Below are 27,241 nucleotides of genomic sequence, written 5' to 3'. Positions count from 1 at the left end.
GACCCGTTCAGGGCGGGACTCTTATGAAGCACAAAAGGTTTGGCTCTCTTAGGATCATGTATGCCGGAGTTATAGCCGTTTCATTTTTCATGGCGAAGGATCGAAATTCGCCGCCCAGCCACGCCCCCTAGGAAAGACTAATGAGAATTGTTTTAGCAACTTTTAATCTCCTATGCCTGTAGATGATACGGACCGAATTTGAAAGTCCTGGGGTCAAATCTCTAGGAGGAGTTCGTTAAAGTATGCGGGCTGGAAATGACAAAATCCGTGCAAAATTTCAACTTTGATACAAAATGGCCGACTTCCTGTTGGAGTTAGGCTATGTGTCCTTGAGACTTTTTGGTGCGTCTGGTCATGATACATATGCATACCGAATTTCGTTCTCCTACGACAATCTGTATCGAGGGGCTCAATTTTCTTGACTTTCTAGGTGGCGCTGTCGAGCCATTTTGTCCCGCTTTATTTCGAGACCCATAAAATATCGAAATTTTCGCCAGTCCTGACATCTGTGCAAATTTTCATGAGTTTTCGTGCATGTTTAGGCCCTCAAAAATGCGTTTGTTTCGGAGGAATAATAATAATAATAATAATAATAACTCCTTCAGTTTCAATAGGGCTTCGCACCGGTCGGTGCTCGGGCCCTAATAAACACTTTTTTCCCTGTAGGTGACATCACATCATCACATCCTCCGATGTGATTTACGTTCCTTCACTTTTTCGACATTTCCCTTAGCATCCTGAAGGCACCGCATATCTGATCCTCCTCCACCCATAACCACCCTAGTCCGAGCGGCTGCAGCAGTGTGACACACCAACTACCTACTATAACTACGTTATGAGCCCTGAATAGATTCAATTCACGGATTATCTACACATGAAGGTAAGTGGTACAGGTACAGGTAGATGCTACATTCTAAGCGTCAGTTCATTGTTAAAAAGGGAGGGTTTTCAACACGCACAATTCGACAGGCACATTTTGTTCCTAAATGCCCATCCCAACATTCCGGTTAGACTCCTTAAAACTAGCAGCTCTGTTGGGTGGGGCATCTCAATGGCCACAAATTCATGTGACTGGAATTAGTCTATTGAAGTGGACAGCATGAAGCGAAAGAGGCTCCAGTATGACCAAGAATACAACACGGTTCAAAGCAAGTGAATTGTGGTGTTTGTTAATGCAGACTGAGCGGTGCTTGCCTACATGTCTGCCTGCCGGAGTTGTCTCCTGCTCTAGTTTGTGTTTTTACGTCCAACACGAGCTTTGAAAAGGGACTCAAGTGAGGAGTGCTTGTTAAATAAGGTTTTAGTTCATATAAAAGGCACATTCAGTCTATTTTCCTAGTGCAGCGCGCGCTCTCGTGCGAGGAGGAATAAACTGATTTTTTTTATCGGTGCACGCGCGCCACACCTATCTATGCCATGTATCACATTACGGGTCATATTAGCAACATTAGCAACATAAACATTTTTATACGTTTCATATTGCAAACAAACCACCAAAGACCAAAGGGGTTAAAACAATGGTGCAGAATATCTCCTTTCTTTGTTTCAGTGATGTTTATCCAACATACCATCATGTCCCACAGGGGGCCTGTGTCGCTTTCAAGTGCCGTCGAAATAAGCAGTAGGAAATCGGCCAGAATTTTCTCCTGACCATTTTTTTTTTTATTTTCTGGTTTAGAAAAATCAATCAACATGAGCCGCATTAAGCCTTGATTGCTTCTCAGACATCTGATTAATCTCAGATTTTCACCAGTGAAATAATCCAATCACACTGCTAGTGAATGACATTTGTGCAAAAGTCTGCTGCTTGAAATCTGGCTGTAATGACATCTTTTCATATCCTTTTTTGTTTTTCAGAGTGTCAAAAATACCTGACTTCATTTAGAAGGTGGAGAGTAGTGATAATACAGAACAAATGCATGCTTATGTCATGTGTGAAGTCAAACTACACTTCAATAATATACCTTAATATATTTTATGCATCAGTTTATGGAGTCATGAAACTGAAACATTGAATTTAACATTGAATATTACCTGTAACTGAACATTGATTTAACAGCCTCAGCCAGACTTGTATGACATCATCATATCTTAGTGATAGGGTTCCCCTAAAAGACAGTAGTAATTAGATAGTTTATTGTTAGTTTATTCATACAATTTTGATTGCTATTTCTTCTAAATCTGTTGTTCATTTTGTACTTACAGTCACTTACAGTGGTCCTTTTTTGACTTGCAGTGAAACAGTTCTATACAGAGCAGCATAGTTTAAGGAATGTTATGGATGCAGTTCTGCTATATTAAGATCCAGCAACCTGTTGCCTTTCTATTCTGAGCAATACCTCAGAATAGAAAGGCAACAAGCAGAACAGCTGAAATGCAGACAGGGGCAGATTTTGAGAGCATCGAGCCTGACTGGATTGATACAAAGGAGAGTTCTCTTTCTAATGTCAGATAGCTCATTAGTTAAAGAATTTCATAACATTTGTTCCAGTAAGAGTTAAAAAAAACTGTTTAGTAGATAAATGTGAATGGTTGTTCAGTAGTGGGCAGTGTGTTGAAATAGCTGTCTGGACAGTTTGAACACTGTTTGGGAAAATGACTTTGGGTTAATAAATGTTCCTCATGTCTTCATTAGGACTGCAATACTGTGTTGGTACTGACTGAAATGTGTATGTAAGAAACTGCCAAGTATGGAAAGTTGGCATTAGATATCTAATCAGATTCATAATCTTGTTTACTTGTTTTTATTAGATAGTTCCTGATTCATATTTTGAATTTAGTAACTGCAGGAACAATGAATGGATTTATTGTGAATTTAGAATCAATTGTAAATTAGTAATTTTGTGATGGTTTATATTTTGGGTTATTTTTTGGTTTATTTGTTATTGCACTATCACAGTGATTGATAATCAAGTCACAAGAATATGGGTGGTGATATTCGTATCATCAATTTAAGCACCTGTTCACCTGCATGGCAGCTGGTAAGAAGGAGGGAGAGGATGAGTGGGCCCTGTATTTTTTGCTGACAGCTGTGATTGCCTCTGATTGCTGTGATTATTTTGAGTATATGTTGTGCACATTATAATAAGTTAATCTTTTACATTAATAAAAGTTATTAGACATATATTTTGATCTCAGCTAATCTTTCTGATAGCGTGTCAGACAATCAGTAATCAAGATCCTACCCAGACTTTTTACTTTGTTTCCAGGAGTCGCTACAGTAACTTTAAACTGTATGTTATAAAGGTTAAGCATGTTTTTTACTGCTGCATGGTCTTGAGTTAAAATATAACTCTGATGCTTTTGAGAGGTTTGGCTGTAAGTTGTTAAAGTAACTACAAGGAACTTTTCACTGGTCATGAAACAGTCTCATGATGCCTCTGTATGACCTACATAAGCAAACAAGACCATCAGCGAGAAGATTGGCTATTTCTATATTCAGACGGGTGACAAATTAAAGGAAAAATCAACATAGAGTTGTCTTAGGAAGGTGTTGTGCAGCGTTACAGGTTGCGTTTCTCCAAAAGTTGATTCTGGTTCAACTTTCTTGCTGCGGCCCCTGCAGCCCCCCCCTGCAGGGGCCGCAGGTCTGCTATATTAAGGTCTGCTGCCAGCTGGTTATCTTAAGGTAGGAATGCGAAATTAATTTTCTCTCAATGAAAAACGTAGTCTCCTTGAAGTTTATGACAAACTGCCAAAAACAGGCCGACGAGATACAGCAGCGAAACAAGCGTTTAAACAGCTGTTCTGTATTTTGGAATAGTCTACTAAATACATTAAATAAATTAAATACTTTAAATTCATGTAGTAAATATACAAACATCAATTAGATGGTAATCTGCATGAGAAATTAAGAAAAAGAAACAAAATTGGTTATAATAATCACTCGCTAATAGTGATCAATTTTCTTGTTTGCGCTTTGCAGCTAAATGTAGCAGGCAGCTATTGTTTGTTTGATTTTGTTAATTGAAGTAGGAACTTAAGTTATTTGAGGTTTTACACTTAGCAGTTTATCTTTGCAATCATTTTTATTTTTATATTAAGCATTCATTTGACCCTTGGTCTCAAGGCTGCCTTGGTTTCTTATTGACTAAGTGGACTAAAGGAACATAAATCTTACTCGTTGAGTTGACATTGAGTAGCAAATGTTTACATTTGATTCAGTGTAATCTTTTTTATTTGAGACCTATAAAAGTGTCTACTGCAGGCAAATGGAAAGAGTAACTCAAAACATCAATCTAGAACCAAATCTATGAATGTATTGAATTGAGAACTGATTTTGAATCGCAAATCAAATAGATTTTGAATCGCAAATCGAATCGGTTTTGAATCGCAAATTGATTGTGAATCGAATCATGACCTCAAGAATCGGAATCAAATGGAATCGTGAGATTTCCTGAATTGTGCACCCCTAATGCATTGTTCAAACACAGAATTGTATGAAAAATTCTAGCCAAGCTCCCAAAGATTTTAATCAGAAACTAAGTAAAGACTTTGACCCTCTGTCTACAGTGATAACATTGTGGATTGAATTTACTACTAACGATTTTTAATGAAATCTCCTCTGTGTCTTGTCTGCAGATGATGTGGAGTGTTGTGATTGTGCTGGCTGCTGTCCTCAGTGTGGGTGAGTATCATTTCATTTCTCCCACCTGCTGTCAATGATGCTGCATTAGATGGAATATTTAGTATGTGCTTTTCAGGCTGACAGATTGCTTAAAGGCATTGTTGAAGGTAAGCTGACCTGTAGAAACCCCTCCCATCTCCAAAGTCCAAAATTTCTAAATGTATCACCAGGTATGGCATTCATGGTAACCAAAAGGGTAAATACTCATAGAAAAGTCAGTGATGGGAGAACAAATGTGAGGAGCTATGAGAATTTGCCCAGTGTTACGTTCACACACACACCTGGTGAAATGTTGTGGAAAGCGGGCATGGCTGTCAGATTGTTAACATCAGTAATCACCTTGTTGGGACGGGCAGTAGTGCGTTTGGTTATTAGCAATAATACATAATTATCATAGATAATTATGAATTATGAAAATAAGATATTGTTAACCTTAATCAATAATTCGGGCACCAACTGTTGGATCTGTGAGGAACACAGTTGATTATTTGCAATTATCAATTGTCAAAGATAATTAAATAATTATAACAATTAATAGAATTATTAATATGAATTGAACAAATACGGGGCACCACCCGGAAACCGGGACCAATAACCAAACAAGGTAGTCTCATTAAAGGAGTTCACCTAGAATGTTAATATCCGAGATATATCAGCATTCGAGGGTGAACAAAGAAGGGTGAATTCGAGCTATGACTCCTTCAATCAGCCACTTTTCACAATGTTACACACAATAATGACAGAAGAACTTCTCTATAAAGATATAACAGTGTTAATTAAACTTAGCAAAATTAACAAAGTTAACAAATGCTTCATTCAACAAGCCGTTAACCAAGTAGTTTGCTGGTCGGCTCAGATTCAGTAGTCTCTGTGTTGAGATATTTCAGCATTTCTTTGAGCTGTTTTTTGTCTCAAATCTTTCCATCGCTGCTCTGTTGCTCACTGTTTTTGTCTGCTGAGCTCCTGCAAAAGTCCCAAACCGGAAAACATGTTGTGTTACTTTGACAACCAGCAACATTGAGTTGTCAGGTCAGCTGCGCCTTCCTGCATATTAAACAGAATTGATGGTGATTTTGACATTTATTGCTTGTTTATTCTGTTTTGATATATTTGAAAATGTTACATAAAATGTAGTTAATGTAAGTATTGGCAATTTTTTTAAGGTGGTGGAACATTATTAAAAATGCACAATACATGAACGATAATATGATTAATCTCGCGGCACCCCTGGCCTGGGTGTGACTTTTTTGGGAACCACTGCGTTACATGATGAACAGTATGCATACTACCAGCACAACTGAATGGAAAGTTACCCTTTTCACCCCAATTTTCCCAAAATTCTGTTAATGCCAGACATTTTGCCTCAGTCTTTCTTCTCTTGCCTTCGTCTCAGAGTCCTATGCAGTCCACGACCTCCATGAGCGTTTGGCCCACGGTCGCCAGCTGAAGATCTACCTGCCGAAGAGTGCAGAGAAGCTAGAGTTCAGTCCAGCAGATGATCCCAGTAAGACCTATCTGTACTGGGACAGGAGCAGAATCAAGTAAGAAATACACAGTGTTCTGATTGTGGACGTGATGATCAGGGAGTGAAGGTTTGAGTTTCTACCAATACTGATGTATTTCCATGTGGTTATTGTTTTGACCTCTATAGGGTGACTAAAGGCAGGGTATCTGGTACAGGCAGTGACCGACGCTGGTACATCGACAAGGTAACCAAAGTTATTTGTTTAGAGTCCAAATGTTCTGGAAATGGAATTAAGTGCTGGATTAAGGCAGTGGAAATTTATGGAAAGAGTTCGATTTCAAGTGAAGGTGTCGCACTTGTGGTCTGTATGTTTCTGTCAGGTCACTTATGAGGACCAGGGGACGTACACGCAGAGAGACTACTGGAATAATGAGGTGTCCACTGTCAAAGTGGCTGTCACACGTGAGTTAGCCAAGGGCTGTATTAGCCATAACTTTCTCTTTCTTTGAGAGCACAGCTTGAAAATGTCTCATGGGCTGAACACAAGCAACTGTGTCCAAAAGTCACAAGTCACAGGATAACAGTAGATGCACAAGTAGTACAACCAGACCGAGCATGACTGTATCATTAAAACCCCTGAGTATATTGGGAACTGAGCAAGCATGTGTTTTATCGCTCATAAATTCAATTTATCATTTCTAAGTGGAAACATGTGATATTTATTCTTTCAGTAGTTTTACTTTAATATCATGTTTGTCAAGATAAACAAACAGTATTTAATTATCTCAAACACATTTCTATTTAACAATCTGTGCATAGAAAGATTTCATCTCATAAACACCACTTTGAATCCCAACTGAATGAACAATGAAGCACATAAGCCTTTAATCCTGAGACAGTGATACATGGAAGTCCTCATTATCAGAAAACACTATTTGTACGATATAACAAACCGGTATATCAGTATATTAATATTATATATTATAATATAATATTATAATGATATTAATTTATCATATACATTTAAATACACATTTTAGAAATGAAAGTCCATTCACATCTATTGTTTTGGGTCAGAGTTAGAAAACAGATATCTGAAAACCAGGGGAAAAAATGTATGTGGCTAGATACCAGAGGCCAGTAAGGAAATATGCTATAATGTATTATTAGTAATCACCAGGCTCTATCATGCCTCCTCAAATGACAGACAGCTGGCTGAAAACCATATGATCTCAGATATGGATATGGACAATGGATTTTCACCCACTAAAACAACCTGTAATCCCAGTCATGCTAAAATACGTTCATGTAATGCCACTTGTTCTTCTCACGAGGGAGCAAAGCTCGTAGCATACTGCCAAGGGTGCGGTTGAAGTCAAAAGTCTATGCACACCAACTCAAGTGGAGCGTGAGTTTGGATGGAATGAAGAGGGGCTCTAGCTTCAGGTTCTGGAGATTTGCTCACAACACACCGTTTACACTTTGCCACATACTCCTTCATTTCCTGCTCTTGGCCATCCCAGTAAAACCGCTGACAAGCCTACTGAAGTGTGCGACTTTGGCCTTGATGCCCTGCATCATCATGGATGCCCTTGAGTACTATTGGTCTCAGTCCTGGTGGGACAACAAGCTGGTGGACCTTATGGCCTGCAGACAGGTCTTTGGTTACCCTGTACAGAAGACCATTTATCAACTTCAGCTTTTCCCATTGCCTCAGAAGTCTCAGGACATGAGCGTTCTCATGGCTTCTTTCACGCCTGGATGGGCACCGCTTTCACTGAACGTAGTACAGGGCTCTGGATATGGTGGTGTCTTCCTCGTGCTTCCGTTGGAGTTCATGTGAGACGGCTGGAAGTGTTCCTTGAGAATGGAGGGAGTAGATATTGCCAACTGCCTCTATAGTAGCCACTCGGTCTCGTGAACAGGGCTGCAACAGTGTTGGTGGTGACATTACTAGATTTTGCCTTTCCTTTGGTGTTCCAGGTTCTGAGGACAGGATCAAAGTGTTCACAGTCAAGTGGAATGCGTCTTGGACATCCTTCTGAACCTCCTTCGCCTCATTGACAAGAGACTGGTAGCGCTCTTGGATAATTTACCAGGTGATACTGCCCTTAATGAAAGGGATTCTGCTGAGGCGGTCAGGGATGACATTCTGCACGCCTGGAACATACTTGAGTCAAAGTCAAAAGGGGCCAATTTGGACACCCACTGCTGCTCACTAGCATCCAGCCTAAGCTTGCTGAGGATGTAGGTGAGTGGGTTATTATCAGTCCACACTGTGAACGGCTTTCCTTTTAACCAATGACTGAATTTGTGGCAGAAAGCCCACTTCAAAGCCAGGAACTCAAGGCAGTGCGCAGGATATCTGTACTGGGCTTGGTTCAGGGACTTGCTGGCAAAGGCTACAGGTCTTGCTTTCTGTTCACCCCTTGCTACTTGCCTCAGACATGCACCTAGACCATAGGTGGAAGCATCAACAGACAAAATGAAGAGCTTATTGAAATTTGGGTGAGTCAACACCACAGTGTCCATGAGAGCCTGTTTCAGAGACCAGAAGGCTTCCTGGCATTCTGTTGTCCAGTCAGCAGGAGATAGCTTATGACATTTTGGGCGCTGGGAACGGGGCTTGGACTTGGGCTCAGATGTTAGCTTATATAGTGGTCTTGCTAGGGTAGAGAAGCCTTCAATGAAGTTGTTGTAGTGGTTGAACATGCCCAGAACTGATCTCAGCTTCCGAGGAGAGGGAGTACAACCATCCTCCATCATGAGGTCCTTCTCTGTAAGGTTTGCTATGACCTCAACCATCTCTGGATCTGTAGACACACCATTCTCAGTGATTATATGGAAATGTCACCTTATATGGATTATAAGGTGACATTTCTTTGGAGCAAGTTTGAGGCCGTGGTTTTGCAGGCGACTGAACACCATCTTAAGTCTCTCAAGGGCTAACTCCTCAGGTAGTGCAAAGATGAGGAGGTCATCAAGGTAACAAAGGAGACTGGTGTAGTTCTGGTCACCAAAGATGGATGTCATGATCCTCATGAAGGAGCCTGGACTGTTGCAGAGGCCCTATGGTAGCCTATTATACTCATAGAGGCCAACAAGGGTTGTGTATGAGATGAACCTTTTGTCATCATGGAGGGGGACATTATAGAAGCCAGAGGTCAGATCCATGGAGCTAAAGAAAACATTACCTCCAAGAGCAGCCAGGGTATCAGACTGGTGAGGCAGAGGGAAAGCATCCCTGAAGGTACATCTGTTTAGCTCCCTAAAATCAGTGCACACTCGAAGGTCTTCATTCTTCTTGTAGACTAATACCAGGGTAGATGCTCACTCACTGCAGGACTTCCAAAGAGGTGCCACAACTCTGCTAACTATCACATTTCAGTTGAGGGTTCTTGATGTTGGAGGCTCCACGATAACTGCACTGCCAATGGAGAGGTCAGACTGCACTGGGAGTTTGCCTCATTGTATGTGCTCTGTGCGAGGCTGCAGTGTTACAGATTTCTTTAATTTCACTGTGCCTATCTTGTCAGGAATATGATGGCCTCTCCAACGCTCAAGGTTTGCCATCAGCCCCAGAAACTTGGCACTTTCTCCCACATTTCCAGTGTCAGGTTTTTTCAGAAGTTTCCAGTAAGCCCTGTCATTTTTCATGCAGTGCAGGAAGTGTTTTATGACATTGGTGCCTATGATGAAAGTGTCAACTTGACCAGGTATCACAAGTACAGGAACTATCATCTGAATGCCATATACAGTCATTTTCAAGTCATAGATGCACTTGGGTTTCACAAAACACCTCCACAGCCCACAACTATTTAACTACTGGAAATGGCTGATGATCGCACTCAAGGAGGATGCGCTATGTCTCCATATTTATAGTGCAGGCCATGGAGCCGCTGTCTAAAAGTCCACAGAACTGTCTGCCTGCTGTCTCAACTGTTGTATAAAAAAGACTGTCACTGTCCATTAAATGCTGTGTTCTTTGAAATATCACTTTATCATCTCCTTCTTGTTCACAAAAGTAACTTCACACTGACTGAAGGTCATCTGCATCTGAATTGTTGGGGGCAAATTCAGTGCCCACATTCTCCCCCTCTGAATGTGGACATGCTAGTTTTCCATCGGAGTAGTGTTGGCATGAGCAGGACTAGAAGAGGCACTGACAGTGTGCTGGTGTCTGGGGCTGTCTGTGATGCTGTCTGCCTCTTGAAAAGCATGAGAAGCAGAGGTGGTCACGAACATAGTGTGTTTTTGTGCTGTGACTTCTGCTGTCACAGACATGACACATGTTACGGGGTCTGGGGTACTGGAATTGTGTGTTAAAGGAGGGACTGGGTCTGTTGCTATGAGCCTGCTGATCATGGAGGAGCTTGGACAGCATGTCTATCAGGTGAGACAGCGATGTGGCATCAGGGTTGCTGGACAGAGGAACTGGCTGTGAGACAAGAGGCGGGGTGGGCTCAATTCACTGAGGGCTAGGCCTTTTCTCCACGAGGGACTGAGTACTCACAGTATACTCTGACTGTGACATGCAATACTGTGGGATTGTGTGTTGTCTTCTACTTGCAATTCTGAACTCTTGCTGACGGCTCTCAAGCATGTCCTGCACCTCCACAACAGACCATTTTTCCAAAGGCTTGCTTCTGAAGAATGTGGCTAGGTGCTCATCAGGACAATGACAGATGAATTGCATTGATACTTCAAGTCCAGGTTCATCAACTGAGCCACCCCTCCGATTCAGACAGTCAACAACATGCTCCTTAGTTTCATTAAGGCGGAGCCAATAATCAAACGCAATCTCACCAGTGCTTGGCAAGGTGGCGTAGAAGTCAAATAGGGGAGTTGATGAGGAGATGGCTTCACCAAAGTGCTGTTTAAGAATATTAAACACTGCATCAGGGTTATACTCAAGGTTGTAGGGGCTGTTTCTCACTGACACCTTGACTATTTCCTTAGCTTTGCCTGCAAGTTTTTCCATTATTTCCCTAAAACAAATGTTCTCTCTCTCTCTCTCTCTCTCTCTCTCTCTCTCTCTCTCTCTCTCTCTCACACACACACACACACACACACACACACACACACACACTCTCTCTCTCTCTCTCTCTTCATCTTTTCCTCTCTCTATTTATTTATTTTTTCTGAATTTTCTGGTAAAAAATATTCATGTTCCAAGTTCTTGTTGAGTAAAAGTATATAAGTATATCTGATATGCCACAGTATATAAGTATATCTAATATGCCACACAACTGAGAATACCTGAGTATGCAGGACCTTTAGTAAAGGATCTAAAAGGATAAGCGGTATAGCTAATGGGTAGAAACAAATATACTAGGGCTGTCTTTAAAATTTAAAAAGTTAACTAATTAATCTCACATTTTGCTGTGATTAATCACGATTAATCACTTTTTTTCTTCCTAATATTGAAGCTTGTAATAATGGATATTAAAATGTAAAATCATGGCATTAATGTAGAATCAACACCAAGGAAGAATATTAAAATTCAAATAATATTGTTGAATAGCATCTTTTTAACTTTGAACACAGATTCTCTCCTGTGAACTACAGATTTCCAATAAAACCATCAAGGCCATTCACTGTCAGCTTGACAGGCATATTTCTTATATGCACTAACAGAAATAATGACAAAAACCAGGCCTTTTAAAATGCCAGTTGAATTTCAAAATCATCAAGCCCATTAAAATTAGATCATCTTAGAAGGGAAGAGGGGAATAATATCTTAGATGCACTAATATAAATAATAATTAACAACAATAAATGTGTTCCATGTTCGAATGCAAGTTGCATTTCAACAAGGTCCGTAATCCATCCATAATCCATGCAAATATGAAAAAAGAACAAGGAAAGATTCTTATTCACACATGGAAGACACAGAGAGAGAGTTCAAAGGGACCCCTTTTATGAATTAAGCTAACTGTAGCTAACTTTGGAGCATTATTTACCTGCCCTCCTGAAAAGCTAGCATGACATGGTTGGTACCAAAACCTTAGGTCATCTGGTGTCATATGATGTCAGTATCGTCAACCTATCTTTAAAACTAGTAGGGCTGTAGTCAACCTAAGAAAATCTTGGTCATCTGAAATCGTACTTTTTAAAAGAACTACATTGCCGCTGCCTTAGCTTTGTAGCTGGCTACTATGAAGTTAGCCATCTAGCTTAGTTTACTGTTGCCTATCTTTCAATGTAATTTAATTTCTTCAGGAAAAACCCTCTATGTGTTCAATATGTCCCATGGTGTGCTCAGGACTAAGGCACAAATATAACTCCATACTTTGGTAGTGTGACTTTATTTCTGTATTCTTCTCTTCTCTATTCCAGCCAGGCATTACTATTTGAAGTGTCTAGCAGGCGAGACTCTCTACATTTCACTGGAGGGCATTGACCTGGCCGACGCTGTCCTCTCCTTTTCGGGGGAGGCTGCGAACGTTACACTGGTGAGATGGATGAAGGGATAAATAGATGATAGATGGGAGGATGGTTGAATAGGTGATGTGCACAGGGATGGAGTGGATTCAGGATTTGGGGATGGATTGTTCAAAGTACAGAAGTGGGGGGTTGAATTTGTTTCAATACCTGTGTTTTCATCTTTCAGTATGTCTTTGTACCACAATACTATATAAATGCTGAGTATGTGTCAGTGCATTAGCTGGCCCTAAGAAATAATAATTTCCCAAACACCAATTACGTCTTTGAAGTTTTCAGATGGATGTTTTTGAAAACCCCATCAATTTTATTTTTTGTAACATTTTAAAAGCTTGCAAGCATATTCCCTTGTGATTCAGATGGAAATGGTGCTGAGTGATGACCTAACAGGAATGTCTCCCACAGGTGCGTGATGGAGCACGGGTATCCCAGGACCTTCCAGATTACTGGGACAGAGTTCGGACCCACTCCATGAACATTGAGATCAGAAATGTGAACTACAGTGATGAGGGACGTTACACCCTGAAAGACCGCAGGGACCGGTTGGTGTCTGTTACCAGGATGGACCTGACAGGTAGGTCTTCATATGTATATATGTGTTTGTCTGCAATCAATGAATTTGAATTTGATTTAAAAAGCACAGAAAAAGTTTTCAAGTGTGCTTTTACTATTTCTTCAGCTGTTCTGTCAGACTCTGAGCTGTAGAGAATAAGACAGGCTTCTTGCTAAACACAAGACTTGAATGGTACCATATGTAATGATGTACCTGTCTTAATGAGAAAGCTGATGGCTGGATAATAGCTAGACCACACATTTGGAGTTATCATACAATAAATAATGATTATATTGCTAATTAATCAGTATTTTAGTACGCGAGAGAGAGAAAGAGAGAGAGAGAGCAGCTGTGGTAGAGCGAGCTAGAGAGTGAATGAAGAGAGCGAGACAGCTGGTGAATCAAATCAATAAACGTTATTTTCTGATTGTTTCACAGCAGTAATGTTCTAGAGCACAAATAAACACCCCCACACACCTCTGCTAAACCCTTTGGCGGTGGGCCGCACCACCTGATTTGATCTGAATACGGCCTTACTCTGTTCATTCATCCATTTCCTTCTGTCCAGCTTGTTCATATCCCTGGCATTAGAATCTGCTCCTTTTATGTTAAAGGGCCAGTATGATTCAACAGCAGTGTTTGTCAATGGTGAAATAGTTTCAGAACCTCCCCAACACCTTTTCAACAGTGGGATTTGGGGATTGTGTCCGACAATTTTTGTAACTTTCTGAAACAGATAATCAGTCACACTCACCTCACACAGTGACTGGCCAGGCATGGCGAGGTGACAATGTTGGCAACTTCTCTATCTAGCTTTTTTTGCATTCTTCACACTACAACACTTTTCATGCACACAAGCAAGTGTGACACCACAAATGTCTTCCAGGAGAGACTGTCTGAAAATGTGCTTCGTATCTCTGAATTGAATGATTATCACGATTTTACTCACCAGAACCGGAACAACTATAAACACTTTTGTCTTCCAACGTGGTCGAATATGTCATACAAATTAGTTATTTTCTAGCATATACAGGCCCTTAAGTATTCTTTACTTTACTGTCTTTTTCCAAGCTTGCAGGCAGCCACTAATTTCCCTTCATTTTAGTGTGATATGAACATCATTTTATGGCTTGTTTTATATATATTTTTATCGTACCTCTTGTGGTGTTCAGGCATATGGTTCTCATTCCATAAAATAAACCAGTACAACAGCACACAGAACATGGCAATCCTTCCAGTACACTGTAGTGTTCTCATGTAGTGTCGAAACTCTGACTAAACACCAAGTTAAATAATAGCCAATGAAGAGAGAGTTGTAGTAAGGTTGCTGTTAGCTTGTACACAATTGTAAACAAACGTATTTAACTAACTAATCAATACTAATATATGCCAGATAACTGTAGTTTGTTAAACTGTAAAGTAGTTATCAACTTCTCATATTCAACTAGAAATAGTTACCAACAAATTATTTCTAGTAGAAGTTTGAGACATACAGTAAAAGTTGAACAAATGCCTAGGAGGGAACACAAACACAGTGAAGAGTAGTTATCATGGTGAAGAATGTATAAGCTGACAAAACAAATAGAATGAAAAAGTATGTAAATTAAATAAAATAAGGAAAAAAAGAATCAAATGCAGCTATACCCAGTCAGTTTTCTCATCTCTGGCTCAGGTAAGATCGTCATAGGTTCTTCTCAGGTTGGATAGAAATTTCTGGACCTGTGATAACCTCTAATGCACAGTACTGTGTAAACAATTAATGGTTAATGGCTCATGGTTAATAAGAATGACCTGTAACTGTGATGTCACAGGTACTATAGTAACTGTACTTGACAGAATCTTGCCTTCGGACTATCATTAAAGATATAAGGCCAAGGCTGCATTCACATCAAATCCGGCAATCCGGCACTACTAAGTGGTGGGGGCTTGTTGTTTTAGATGAGACAATGGGCTCATTTGAGATGAACCAGGCCTGCGCAGAATTGATCATTGGCGATCACTGCACAATGCATGTTAGATTTTTTTCCGACTTAATTGAAACAAGCTCTAATGTCATGCACATGTGGGCAACAATAATTTCATGAGACTTAGGTGGCTGCAGTTGTTGGAGGCAGGCACTGCAGTCGCTCTCCACTGACTGCAAGGATCAGTACATGATGGGAAAAATCTGGCTGTCACCGGATCAAAAAGACTGGAAAGGTCTGGGTGGGGAAAGTGAAAAAGTGGCGCTTGTCCCTCCCTCATTACCACCACTGAGGTGCCCTTGAGCCAAGCCCTTATCTTATACTGGGCAACTTCCAGGTGTGAATGTGTGTACCTGTGTGAATGTGATCAGGGCAGAAGAGACACTCAGTGAAACTTCCCTGAATAAATAAAGGTTAAAAAAAAGTCTGATCCTGTACAAAAAATTCAGATGTGTTGATGACAACTTTTATCAGCCACAAAACATCCAATAACCAATTACTGCAGATAGCTAACAATATGAACATTATGCAATTATTTAATTCTGGTCAGCATTATGACCTGAAATAAGAAAACTTTTGGTAACAAGTGTGACATGAAGATTCTTCTCCTCTGTACAGATGTTAAGCCCTGACAGTCTAAATATTCGGATTTGATTTGTGTTTTACTTTATTTATCTATTTGTTTGTGCTATACAAAATGCTATTTTTATATAATTGAAAAATGTAATATATACATGAAAACGTTCACATGCAGGTAACAAACAAACTTTTACCTGGATATACTCAACTATATTCATTTAAAGTAAATAAACATTTGTACAGGAGAGGTAGGAAGCTAAAATCTTATACCAAGACCTCTCCCAAAAACTCAAGACAAGATAAATTTAATTACACTGAAAGAATGAAAGAAAATATTTTTTTTAATTTGAATTTCTTTATCTCTAGAATGAGATGTGAATGAGTTTAATTAGTCTGATTAATATGATAATCTAATATTGGAGATTAATGTTACAGAACAAATGCTGTTTGATGATCACATGGTATCAGGTAATTTTAAAGTGGAAACAGACAACTTTTCAACATCCCCCCAGTCTTAGCAAGTGGTATTATTGTTTGTGCTGCTGTCGCAAAGACCACTAGATTGTTTTCCTCAGAGCCTAGCTCCGTGAAGAAATGATCAACACCACTTTGGAAATTGGAGAGTAGAAAGAAGCATGTTCACTGAAAAGGGTTTGAAATTGTCACAATTTTATATTGAATTTGGGAACAGGCAAAAGCTAACTAACTATAAAGCAAGGAGTCTCTGTCTGTCTGTCTATATGTATGTATGTATGTTTGTCCTTTGCATATTTTGAAAAGGATGTGCAGTGTAGAGTGTGAAGTTGTTTGGATCAGCGGTTCTTGAGAAATATATAAAAACACCTCATAAACAACATTGACTTGCTGCTTCTTCTGCTCATGGAGTGAATGAGTTGAAATATGGACAGCACCATGTTGTGGCAGAAAGAGGTGGACAACAGAGGAATCAGATGGTCGAGACACAGGTGTCAGATGGGGAATCTCTTTTATTTCACAATGGCTCACCAACAACGTAGACAGACAAAATTCCAACATTACAGAACGTGACATGCCTTTTTATATTGGAGACAGGCTATGCGTGTGTATGTGTTCATGTTGCGTGACAAGTCTCATCCTGTTTTGCCAGACTCTTTGGCACCCTCAAATCTAAAGAACAATGAGACATTCCCCAATTTCACTTATCTTGGACTTTGACCAAATTTGAGTAGGCATCTCTGCACTAAGTGTGTGTGTGGTATTCCACCTCTTTCCCAATATCTCCAGATGTCTCCTGTTTTGGTTCAGTGGACTGACATGTTTGGTATCGGTACAGGTCACCGCGACCTGGCACTCATTCCAGGTCACAGTTGCCTGACCCTCATTCCCCTACAGCCACTCTGCCATTGCAACTCACACTGTGGTTAGAGGTGGTACATCCATACTGGTAATAACTTGAAAAAGTTTAAGAGACTTAAGCTCTACTATTGAACTGCGTACTGTGAATGAAACCTGGCATGTACGTTCAAGTCTTAGTGCAGGATGTGTCAGGATGGTGCTCTGACTCGACTTCACACTTGATGGGTGTACTGCTGAGGACCCAAGGAAGTGTAGTGTGGAGTATGAAGTTGTTTGGACACATGCCACGTTTAATTAACTTTGAGTAAACAAGCAAACAGCGAGCTGCTCAGCTCTGTGTCTGAGTGCGGCGCGGCTGTTTGATATAAACACCGTCACATCACAGCGGGGTGGGGCGTCTGGGCTCTGACTTGCTGAGCAGGACAAAGGTACACGCTCTGCTCATTTAAACTGCCCAAGAGAGAAGAATGAGCATACACAGGAGAAAAAAACAGGCGGAGGCAATAAAACTAGCAAATAGGAGCACAGACACCTTTGATTGACAGGAGATTCAACCAATGGAAGGCCGTAAACTGCTTCTACGGTTCAACCTCAGTTTAGTCTCACTAGTTAAATTTCTGTCTGAATTTAAACTATTTAATTAATTTTAAGTCCACATCATTTTAATTAATACATTTGTCAGTTGATACATACATACGCAGTTCTTAAGAAATAATAAGCAATCAGCCCATTCCGAACAGGCATGTTTTGAACAGGCACTGCCCTAGTTGTAATGATGTGCATTTCATAGTAATAACATAGTTTGAGTAATGTTATTGCTTTGCACAAACAAGTAACTACAGCAGTGGTTGGCATCAGGGTGGAGGGGGAGTAACATTGGAAGAAAACATTCATTCATTTAGTCTATAATGGAGACATGAAAGCAGACTAAATTCTTTAGTATGTGTTGAGAAAAGGGAACTGGGTTGGTAGCATGTTTATGTTTTTACAAAATGAAAGAAACTGCAACAGAGATGGTGATAACATATATTCTGTCTGTTGATTTTCATATGAACAAATAGATCAGCCTGATAGCTAGCCTGACTGGATACTGACAAGAAGAAAGCCCTCTAGAAAGTCCTCTAGAAATCAAAAGACAAGTTTATTCAGCTAGTATGCAACTAAAACGTAGCGTATGCAGATATAAGTAGTGTGTCATCAGCAATGATCACAAGGTAAACAGTCAAATACGGTGTTCACGGTACGAAGTAATCCATCAGGAATGTGCAGTTAGATATATGTTTGGCCAGCACAATGTGACGTTTGGTTGCGCTTCGGCAAAATTTGAGTCTGGTCCGTTTTCTTGTCAGATGGCTGCTGCATTATTTTGCTGGCCCCTATGAGGTCCCCCCTCCCGCAGCGTAAATGCACTACCACCATTCAAATTAATGAGAGGACTACCATTTTTCATGCATTGCTGGATTTGGTCTGAATTTGGCCCATAACAGCTGTACCTGTGCACACCCCAACATTCTTTTCCACTGCAGACCACAAGGAGTACTCAGGAGGAAACCCGCTCATGGCTCTGCTCTTACTGCTGGGCATCCCGGCTGGGATTTGCTGCTGCTGTCGGAAGAAGATTTTCAAAAAGAAAGCCACCACTGCTGCAACACTACAGGTACTAATAGTATGCACTAACAAGTAAACATAGCACAAAAAGTAAGGAAATTTGTGTTTGGTAGATTATCTCTTTGTTGTAACAATGCTTCTTGGCAATAAATCTTATAACGTTGGAAAGCCTGTTTATTTCCCTTTTAAATGGTGCCACATTTGTAAGGAACATGCATTTTTGGGATGAGCAGTAGAGCTGGGTATGTGGGTTGTGCCCATGAAAAATATGCCAAATCTTCTCTGCCAATGCCAAACAGCTTATTTTGCTGTTGCTATTGACTCTTGTTATGGCCTGTCAGGGAGTCAGGGTGCGGGCCATGTTCTCTACCGATTTAGCATTGCACTTACATAACATTGTCAGACTCTCGATTAACAGTAAAAAAGAAAGCATGAAAATCGATGCAGCAGAACCAAAGATGTTTTCTTTTTAATTCCACACATTCTCATTCCCTGTCAAAACCTGGTACCTGAAGTACCCAGTTGAAGATTCGGATGTGTTAATGTTATGTCACTGAAGGCAGTTTCTCAGACCAGCTCCCTCTGGAGTAACAAAAGGCTTTATATAACTTTTTTTTATGTACAGTATGTAGTAGTACTCCCAACACCCGGAAACACACACTGATATGTAAAGGCCACCAGTGCCTACTTTCCCCAAAGGAAGTTATTATCATCACTCCCTGCTATGTTGAGCTTGCTAGCTTCCATGTGTGGAGTGACAAAGTCAGAGACTAGACACCAAATATCAACACTGTACATTCTGCATTCACATGATAAACCATTCCACATGAGTTCGCTGACTGAAATATTGGCCCCTTTAAACATTTTGTGTAGTAAATTAATAATCTTCACCCCAAAACTGATATATAAAAATACATTAAAAAACATAAAAGAGTTCCATCTTCTCAAATGTGAGGATTTACTGCTTTTCTATGTTTTGTATCATTATAAACTGAATATATTTAGGATAGACAGAATAGGCTATTTAATTTTTCACTATTTGCTGACATGTTAAAGACTAAACAATTAATTAATCAAAATTATTAATTTGAAGAATAATAAACAGATAATGGATAATGAAAATATCATAATCATTAGTTGCAGTCCCCAAACAATGTACTGCCTCATCATTTGTATGTCTCTCTCTCCAGACCACTCCAGTCCATCCTCCTCCCAGTGGTCCTGTTGGACCTTCTCCTCCCTACAGCACTCCAGGACAACCAGGAGCAGTGAGATCATACTCCTAATACTGATCACTTTTCATGTAGTCATGGATGTTATTACTGTACAATTGGGTCTTCATATAATTTCGTATAATTGACAGTATCCCATAATAGTATCACATATTGTTTAGTGGAAATGGTCTTGTCTGATGGAATGTTTATATGAATGTCTCAAAGTGAATCTTGATTTGTTGATGTTTACTCAACAAATGACAGAAAGTGACTGTTTTCTGTGTTTTCAGGAGTACTACCATGGACCTAACCCTGGCATGGTACATAACACACACTTACTATACAAAGTCAATACCTGTTTACATGATCATTATACAAATTATCATCATTAGTGTTTAGTAATAGTATTTAGTAATTAGTATCACAATTAATGGTGTATTATTGGTGATTTGTTTGTGTAATGTTAATCTAAGACAAGTACTTTTCTTGTGTACATTTCTGTGTGTGTATGTGTGCTCCTATACAGGATCCTACAGTCCATCCTCCCCCTCAAACCACTGGCCCAGGACAGTGGAATGGCCCCCCACCCCCTGCTGTTAGTATCACAATACAAGCCTGCTTTTTGAAATATTGGTAAAACCAGGCTTACATGGTCTTACCAAACTAGATTCAAAGCTGTCAGCTGGAGTTGAATGTTTTGGTTTTATTTTCTTGTTTGTCTGCTTCCTCTCTCAGTATTTACTGATCTAGTTCCTGTTTGTCTCCCCATGCAGGGTTTCAGTCCAGGCTACCCATCTCAGAACCCTGCCTACCCTCCTGCTGGCCCAGCTATGTACCCCTCTGCCCAGCCTCCACAATGGAACGGTCCACCACCAGGCCAGTACCCCCCTGGACCTGTAGCTCCTATGGTATGATCCAACTGTTAAAAGGCCAATACCTGCTTTCCGCCCCGTCGCCATAGGGGTCTGCAGACATAGACACATTCCACATGTGCGCACTAGTAAACAGGGCTACAGCATGATAACTTTCCAGTTGTAAAATCTGGTCTGTGAGTATTACAAACCACTGTGCAGTGTTTTCCTGATCAGCCTTTAAACACAATAATATGTTACTTCAACCAGACTTTTCAGTCTGAATGCAGTTCCTGTATGTTAAGAAAAGTGACAGCTTAATGAAAATAGGAATGCAGTACATGCATAGGGTACATTGCAAGCCTCTTAAATTGCATCCATGTTTCCCTCACTTTTTCGCCTTTTCCTTGCATCTTAGTCCCTCCCATTGAGGATGCATGGAGAGACGCAAGGAAACCATGGGAGGAGGGAGGAAACAAGGAAATATGTTTTTAAAGAAATGAAGTCACAAATGTACTCCTGAGTGGACAGCTGCAGGCACCATGGACGCATAGTAGTTCTGTTTGTACTACTTTCTAGAGTCCATTTGAAAGACGTGTTCCACACATACGCAGTAGATCAGTGTCTACAGGAGGACAGCGTAGTGGTTTCAACAAATTGGTGGTACGCGGATGTACACACAGAGCCTACACATACACCCTCTGATGATGAAATTTACATCACGGAGACCCTTGTGCACTTGCGGACGCGGAAAGTATGATTTCCTAGTAGGTCTATCTGCGGACCAGCAGTATTTACACGACACACCCACCTTACTACATGACACACCCACTTGGTTAGGTTTAGCATGAGCAGTGGGATGATTAGGGTTAGGGGTCAGGGAGGTGTGTCGTGTAGCATGCCATTATGGTGACAACAAGGGAGGGGGTGTCGTGCAGTAAAGTGGGTGTGTAATGTAGTAAAGTGGGTGTGTTGTGTAGGTCTGCAAGACTGCATATAGACCCTTCTCATAGTTTCGGCTTGAGACGTCCTTTCCTCTGAAGCATCATGTGAAGCAACGTCTGTTTCTGATGCTGGTGACACAGCTGATCACAGCTTTCATTCATCTTTAACAGCTGCAGCGACTTTTGATGAATTTGTGTTTGCACACATGTGCACTGTGTCAATACTAATAAAGGCTCACAATTATCACTGCCAGAGCAGCTGTCTCCTCCCTGCAGACTGTTACCTGTTTAACACACACCTGCACGTCAATAAGAACCTGCATTCTGTAATTATACTGTGTACTGTGTCCTGCTAGGAGGCACATGAACCATTTCTATCAGCAGAATGCATTTGTATTATTTATTTATTATTTGCATCTGTATTTATCGATATTTTGATTGTATATTCATTGTTTAATAACCCAGATTATGGGTAGGGTGTCTTTTGAACACTGGAAATTATTTTTGGCTAAATGTTTCAGGGAAAATTGAAATTATGTAATTCATATCGAACCCGAAGCTCAGGAATTTTCAGCCTCACATGTGACTGAATGGAAATGATGACAAATTATGTATAATATAAATGTGTTTAAACAGTGTTTCTTTCTGAAGGACAGAATCTCCCTGACTTTAAATTTATCTATAATAACAGTTAATGGGGGAAATAACAGATCATGAAAAGAAAAATCTTTCTAATAAATGAAGAAAGTTGTTTATGGTTCTTTTGTTGATCAGACTGACAAATAACAGATTTTCCTATTTACCTTCCTAATAAAGCACTATTTGTTTTTTTAACTTGATAAGCTTTTCCTAAGAGGCAAGGCAACTGTATTTGAATAGCACCTTTCAACAAAAAATGCACTTAAGTAAAAGTATTAATATCATAATGTAAAAATACTCCAATACTAATAAAAGTCCTGCATTCAAAATATTACTTAAGTAAAAGAAGAGTAATGTAATAAAGAGTAAAGTAATATGAGCACAGTGTATTTTAATTATCAAAAGTAGAATACTTGTTCTGCAACAAAATGGCCCCTGTGAGTTATTTTATCAAATATATTACATTATTGAATCATTGTTACTGATGCGTTAATGTGTAAGAAACATATTATTGTTGTAGGCTAATAATGTTGTAGGCTAGAGAAGGCCAGGCCTTCCCTAAATGTAGAGTTAAACAAAACCAAAAGAGTGAAGAGTGAGAGAGATGCATCAGCACAGCAGCAACAATCCCCCCCCCCACATTTACTTTAAAGAAGCAAATGTGAGTGATGACTGAATCTACTTAGTTATAGTTGCGAAGTGGTTTACATAAGATAAAAAGAGTGTGTGTGTCTGTGTGTCTGTGTGTGTGTGTGTGTGTGTGTGTGTCTGTGTGTCTGTGTGTGTGTGTGTCTGTGTGTGTGCCTGTGTATGTGTGTGTTTGTAGGGCTATGCTCCAGCTCCAGTCATGTACAGCTCTCCTCCACCAGCAGCCAGTGAACCTGTGAAGGAGGAGGTCAAGATGGAGAATATGGGAGCCTCACCTGCTGACCCTCTGCTGACTGCTGCACCACAGGTACAGACACACACATATACACACATGCATCCATGCACACATACACACACACGCAAGTAATTGTACTTGTACTTATTTGTGGTGAATACATTACCAAAAATTGGTAATTGAACTCATGGTTCTGGATGACATTTTAACCATGGGGAAATGACAGGATCAGGTCTGTAACAGACATGGACCCACATATGCTAAAAACAACGATTATGAGAGAAGCAAACTTAATCTGTTGTATTAACTGTATTATCACAGAATTTTTATTTTCACCCCCCAGGCTGACACAGCTTCATCTCCTCAACCCCCCTCCTCCACCAATGTTCACAGCTCCTCTGACGGTGCCTACAAGTTTCAGATCGACGGAGGGACAAACTCCACCAACTTCCTGTAGAGCAGGTCCTGCCCCTGGAGCAGCCTCCTCCCAGTCGTTCCTCACTTTAGTTTTACAGCAGCCCTCTGTGACCATTTTGCATTCCTTTGTCTAAGCATTCAAATCAGGGATGCAAAATGGCACAGGTAGGAACAATGAAAAGCATTTGGACTGTACATACCCCTTACCTTCTTGCCTTGCTCAGTGTTTAATCCCTTACCTGACTGAAAAGAATGTGTTATCAGGCTAAATTAGCAATTATCTGTGGTATATAATCTACTACAGCTGGGTCAGCAAGCTGTGTTTGTGAGCAGTCACATGTAGGATTCAAAGAGTCAGTTATTTTGGGATCAAACTTCCAGAGGCAAGGAGATAAGGAAAGGAGGTGTTCTCTTTTAAGTGTTAGCAGGTGGAATAGAGAGTGATTTCTTATATAATGTGCCAGAAACCAAGAAATTAAGAGATTTACTCAAGTGTGGAGCTTTGAGGTGTGTTCAGACTAAACACAAAGATAATGTTTGTGTCATTGTGCTCAATCAAATTTGAGCAGTGGAGTGTTTTTTAAGTTTGTGTTTACTAGCTACTAACAGCCAGTGGAACTAACCAGACATCTAAAAACAGACACTGACTGTATGTGTATGTGTTAAATGTGGCCAGGACTGTAAATAGAGTCTTAAACCTTTGTTATACAAGTGAATATTTATCTGAAATTGTTGTGAAAATTAATCTTGAGCAGATACTTCAAGAGATCCCGGGTCTGTTCCTGTCCATTTGTGTCCATTGACCTCAAAAGTTGGCATTGAGTGGAGTCTGAACACACCTTCAGGGCCTGGTCTCACCAGGAAGCGGAAGGGAGAAATTTCTTCATGTGACATTGTAGTTATAGATAGTACCAGTCGCACAGTCAACAGAAAGAACACACAGTAACACCATCTACTCAATACTGTAGATACCCTAGTTTCACATCAGGCTGTTGTGTTCTGTAAAGCTTCAGAATCTCTCCTTGTTTGGGTTTGCTTATTTTAAAATTTGGTAAGAAATTTCTGTGTACTTAGCTTTTGGGGCCCATGGGGTCTGGTGCACTGGGGAAGTTGCCTGCTTTATCCGTTTGGTAGTCCATCCTGCAGGTCCTAGGTTCTAGCAGAAGTGACAGATTTTCTAATGAGAAGGACTGTAACACAGAATTACTAAAAGGATAGATACCTCAGTTTTTGACTGGCAGGTCAACACTGTTTGCTATTGGTCGATGGTGCGAATTTGTGTGTAAAAACCTGGTAAAACTGAATTCACTAGAACCCCCCCCTTCAAATGAAGTTGGTCTGGTGTGACATGTGGCTGCTGTACATGCTGGTGGGATCAGGCCCTCCAAGTGTCTTTTTAACAACCAAACTGTAAGAATGCTACCAGAAGAAGCACTCTGACTGCCTTTCAAGGTGGCCACATGCCTCCTTACTGTTACATCAAAAAACATATCACTTTCTTTCCATCCAGAGCCTTAGGTACCTATATCCCAAACATTTATCAACATTCGGAGAGCGAACCAGTGTGTCATGACAGTGTTGCGGCTTCATGTTTGTCTGTTATTACCCTGCATAGGTGGTTCAACACCTTTTTGAACTATGGTGCTTCTAAAATCTACACCACCTACATAGTAAAGCCCAGGCCAAACAAGATGTTCAATGTTAGCAATTGTTGGCACTTGTTAATTCAATTTGATCATTTGGATGATGCAGTTAAAAAACCAAAGGGAGTGTACATATTCACCAACAGTTGCCTGTTGAGTGTTGCTGCATCCTTTCTGATGTCCAGGATGTAGGTCAGAAACATTCCTACTTATCAAGAATACTTTTCTTAAAACAGGTATTTATTGACCTGTAAGTAACATCACAAATGCCTTTCTCTGCCAAAGTCTGGTTTTATTGTCAGTATCTTGTTCTTTACCTCTGCATGTTGTGAGGAGTAAATGCAGTGAACTTTGATGCTTTCATCATCACAGGGTATGCAGACCAGATGCTGTCAGTATTTCATTGTCTTGAGGTCGGCTGGATCCAGTATATGTCTTGCATTTGGTGTCTAAGCAAACAGGTTTTTGGAGTCACATCTAAAACTGAGACGAACAAGTTCAGGTCACTTGTCGACAGTTTACATTAAAATAACCAGCATGCTTCACTAAAAGGAGGCTTAGTTTTTAGTTAAGTGATTTACGTAGCACAGTGCTGTCAAATCATAGCTGGCTTTAAACATAACTCATACAATATACATGTATATATAACTAAGCTATTCAAATGTTCTGAACACAGTGAGTGCCTTTTCATTTCTCAATGTGAAGGTGACTTTGGCCTCTTTTCTACTTGATCTTTGTGTCTTTGGGTCAATTTTCATATGAACAGCAAAATATGGTCTGTGGTTTTTTTACCTTTATGTCCAAGACCTGATGTTACTGACATGTACAGACCGGTGACAAATTAAAGGAAAAAACAAAATAAAGTGGTGTTGGGTCACCACATACCGTCAGAACAGCTTCGGTGCGCCTTGGCATTGATTCTACAAGTCTCTGAAACTCTTCTGGAGGGTTGAACACAATTCTTCCAAAAGATATTCCCTCATTTGGTGTTATGATGAAGGTGGTGGAGAGCGCTGTCTAACACACTGGTCCAAAATCTCCCATAGGTGTTCAATTGAGTTGAGATCTGGTGACTGCGAAGGCCATAGCTTATGATTCACATAATTTTCATATTTGTCAAACCATTCAGTGGTCCCTCATGCCCTGTAAATTGGGGCATTGTCATCCTGGAAGAGACCACTCCCATCAGGATAGAAATGTTTCATCATAGGATAAAGGTGTTGACTCAGAACAACTCTGTATTGATTTGCATTGACCCTTCCCTCTAAGAGGACAAGTGGACCCAAACCATGCCAGTAGAATGCCCCCCACAGCAAAACAGAGCCACCAGATCCCCACACTGTGGGGGTCAAGCATTCAGACCTCTGCCGGTTTTTCTTTTAATTTGTCACTTATCTGTAGCAATGGTGATATGAACTGCGGTTCGCAAAAGGTTGAAAATGTGGTTTTTATTGTTTTTGTGTAAGCGCAACCAATGATATTCACTAAGTGTAGATGTAGTAGATGGCTATGGGTGCTGATGCAGTTGGAGACAACATCAAACTGGCACTATTTTTGTGGTATTTTGGTCTCTCCAGTTCCACATCCACCTCTGGATGTCAGGCCAATGCCAGTGGTGCTGGCACTGGCTTCCTACCTCTCATTTTATATTTCTTCATTCTGTACATGCACGTGCTACTCTGTGTCAGTGAAACTATGCATGATAAAACAAATTTCTGGAATTACTTTCATTTCTAACTCAGAGCTGAGGTTGGTTGCCCAAGAAATTCACAATTAGTTATCTTACAGGAGATTGTTTAAGGGAAACTGTGCCCTGAATTAAAACAGATCATATGTGATCTGTTTTAATTCACCTATCATTTATCTATCTGATAGATAAATGATAGGTGGATAAAGGAAAGACTGCAAACATTCTTCGGTTTTTCAGCATTCTTCAAAATAAGTGCTTGTTGGATTGTCGAACAGTGTCTGAAACCCCCTCCCCACAGGGGGCTATGTCCGACAGTTTTTGACGATCTGACAATCATGTCCACTTCACACAGTCGCTGACCCAGTGACCAGGGTTTGAACTTCTC

The 27,241-nt window shown here is 40.3% G+C and overlaps 1 protein-coding gene across 1 annotated transcript; it reads left to right on the top strand.

The window, feature by feature from the left end:
* Nucleotides 1–25,519, top strand: wu:fc21g02 (formin-A). The gene is made up of 15 exons (XM_042392649.1): nt 1–37; nt 734–880; nt 4,582–4,627; nt 6,021–6,168; nt 6,279–6,336; nt 6,473–6,554; nt 12,432–12,547; nt 12,942–13,110; nt 18,494–18,624; nt 19,766–19,843; nt 20,080–20,109; nt 20,316–20,384; nt 20,563–20,697; nt 23,050–23,178; nt 23,450–25,519. Exons 2-15 carry the CDS (start codon nt 875–877, stop codon nt 23,561–23,563), a joined length of 1,311 nt encoding a protein of 436 aa, XP_042248583.1. The 5' UTR covers nt 1–37; nt 734–874; the 3' UTR covers nt 23,564–25,519.
* The last annotated feature ends 1,722 nt before the right edge of the window (nt 25,520–27,241 follow it).

The sequence above is a fragment of the Thunnus maccoyii genome, chromosome 2 (assembly GCF_910596095.1).
Source record: "Thunnus maccoyii chromosome 2, fThuMac1.1, whole genome shotgun sequence".
Classification (NCBI taxonomy): Eukaryota; Metazoa; Chordata; class Actinopteri; order Scombriformes; family Scombridae; genus Thunnus; species Thunnus maccoyii.
This window is presented reverse-complemented; position numbering and strand designations above follow the sequence as displayed.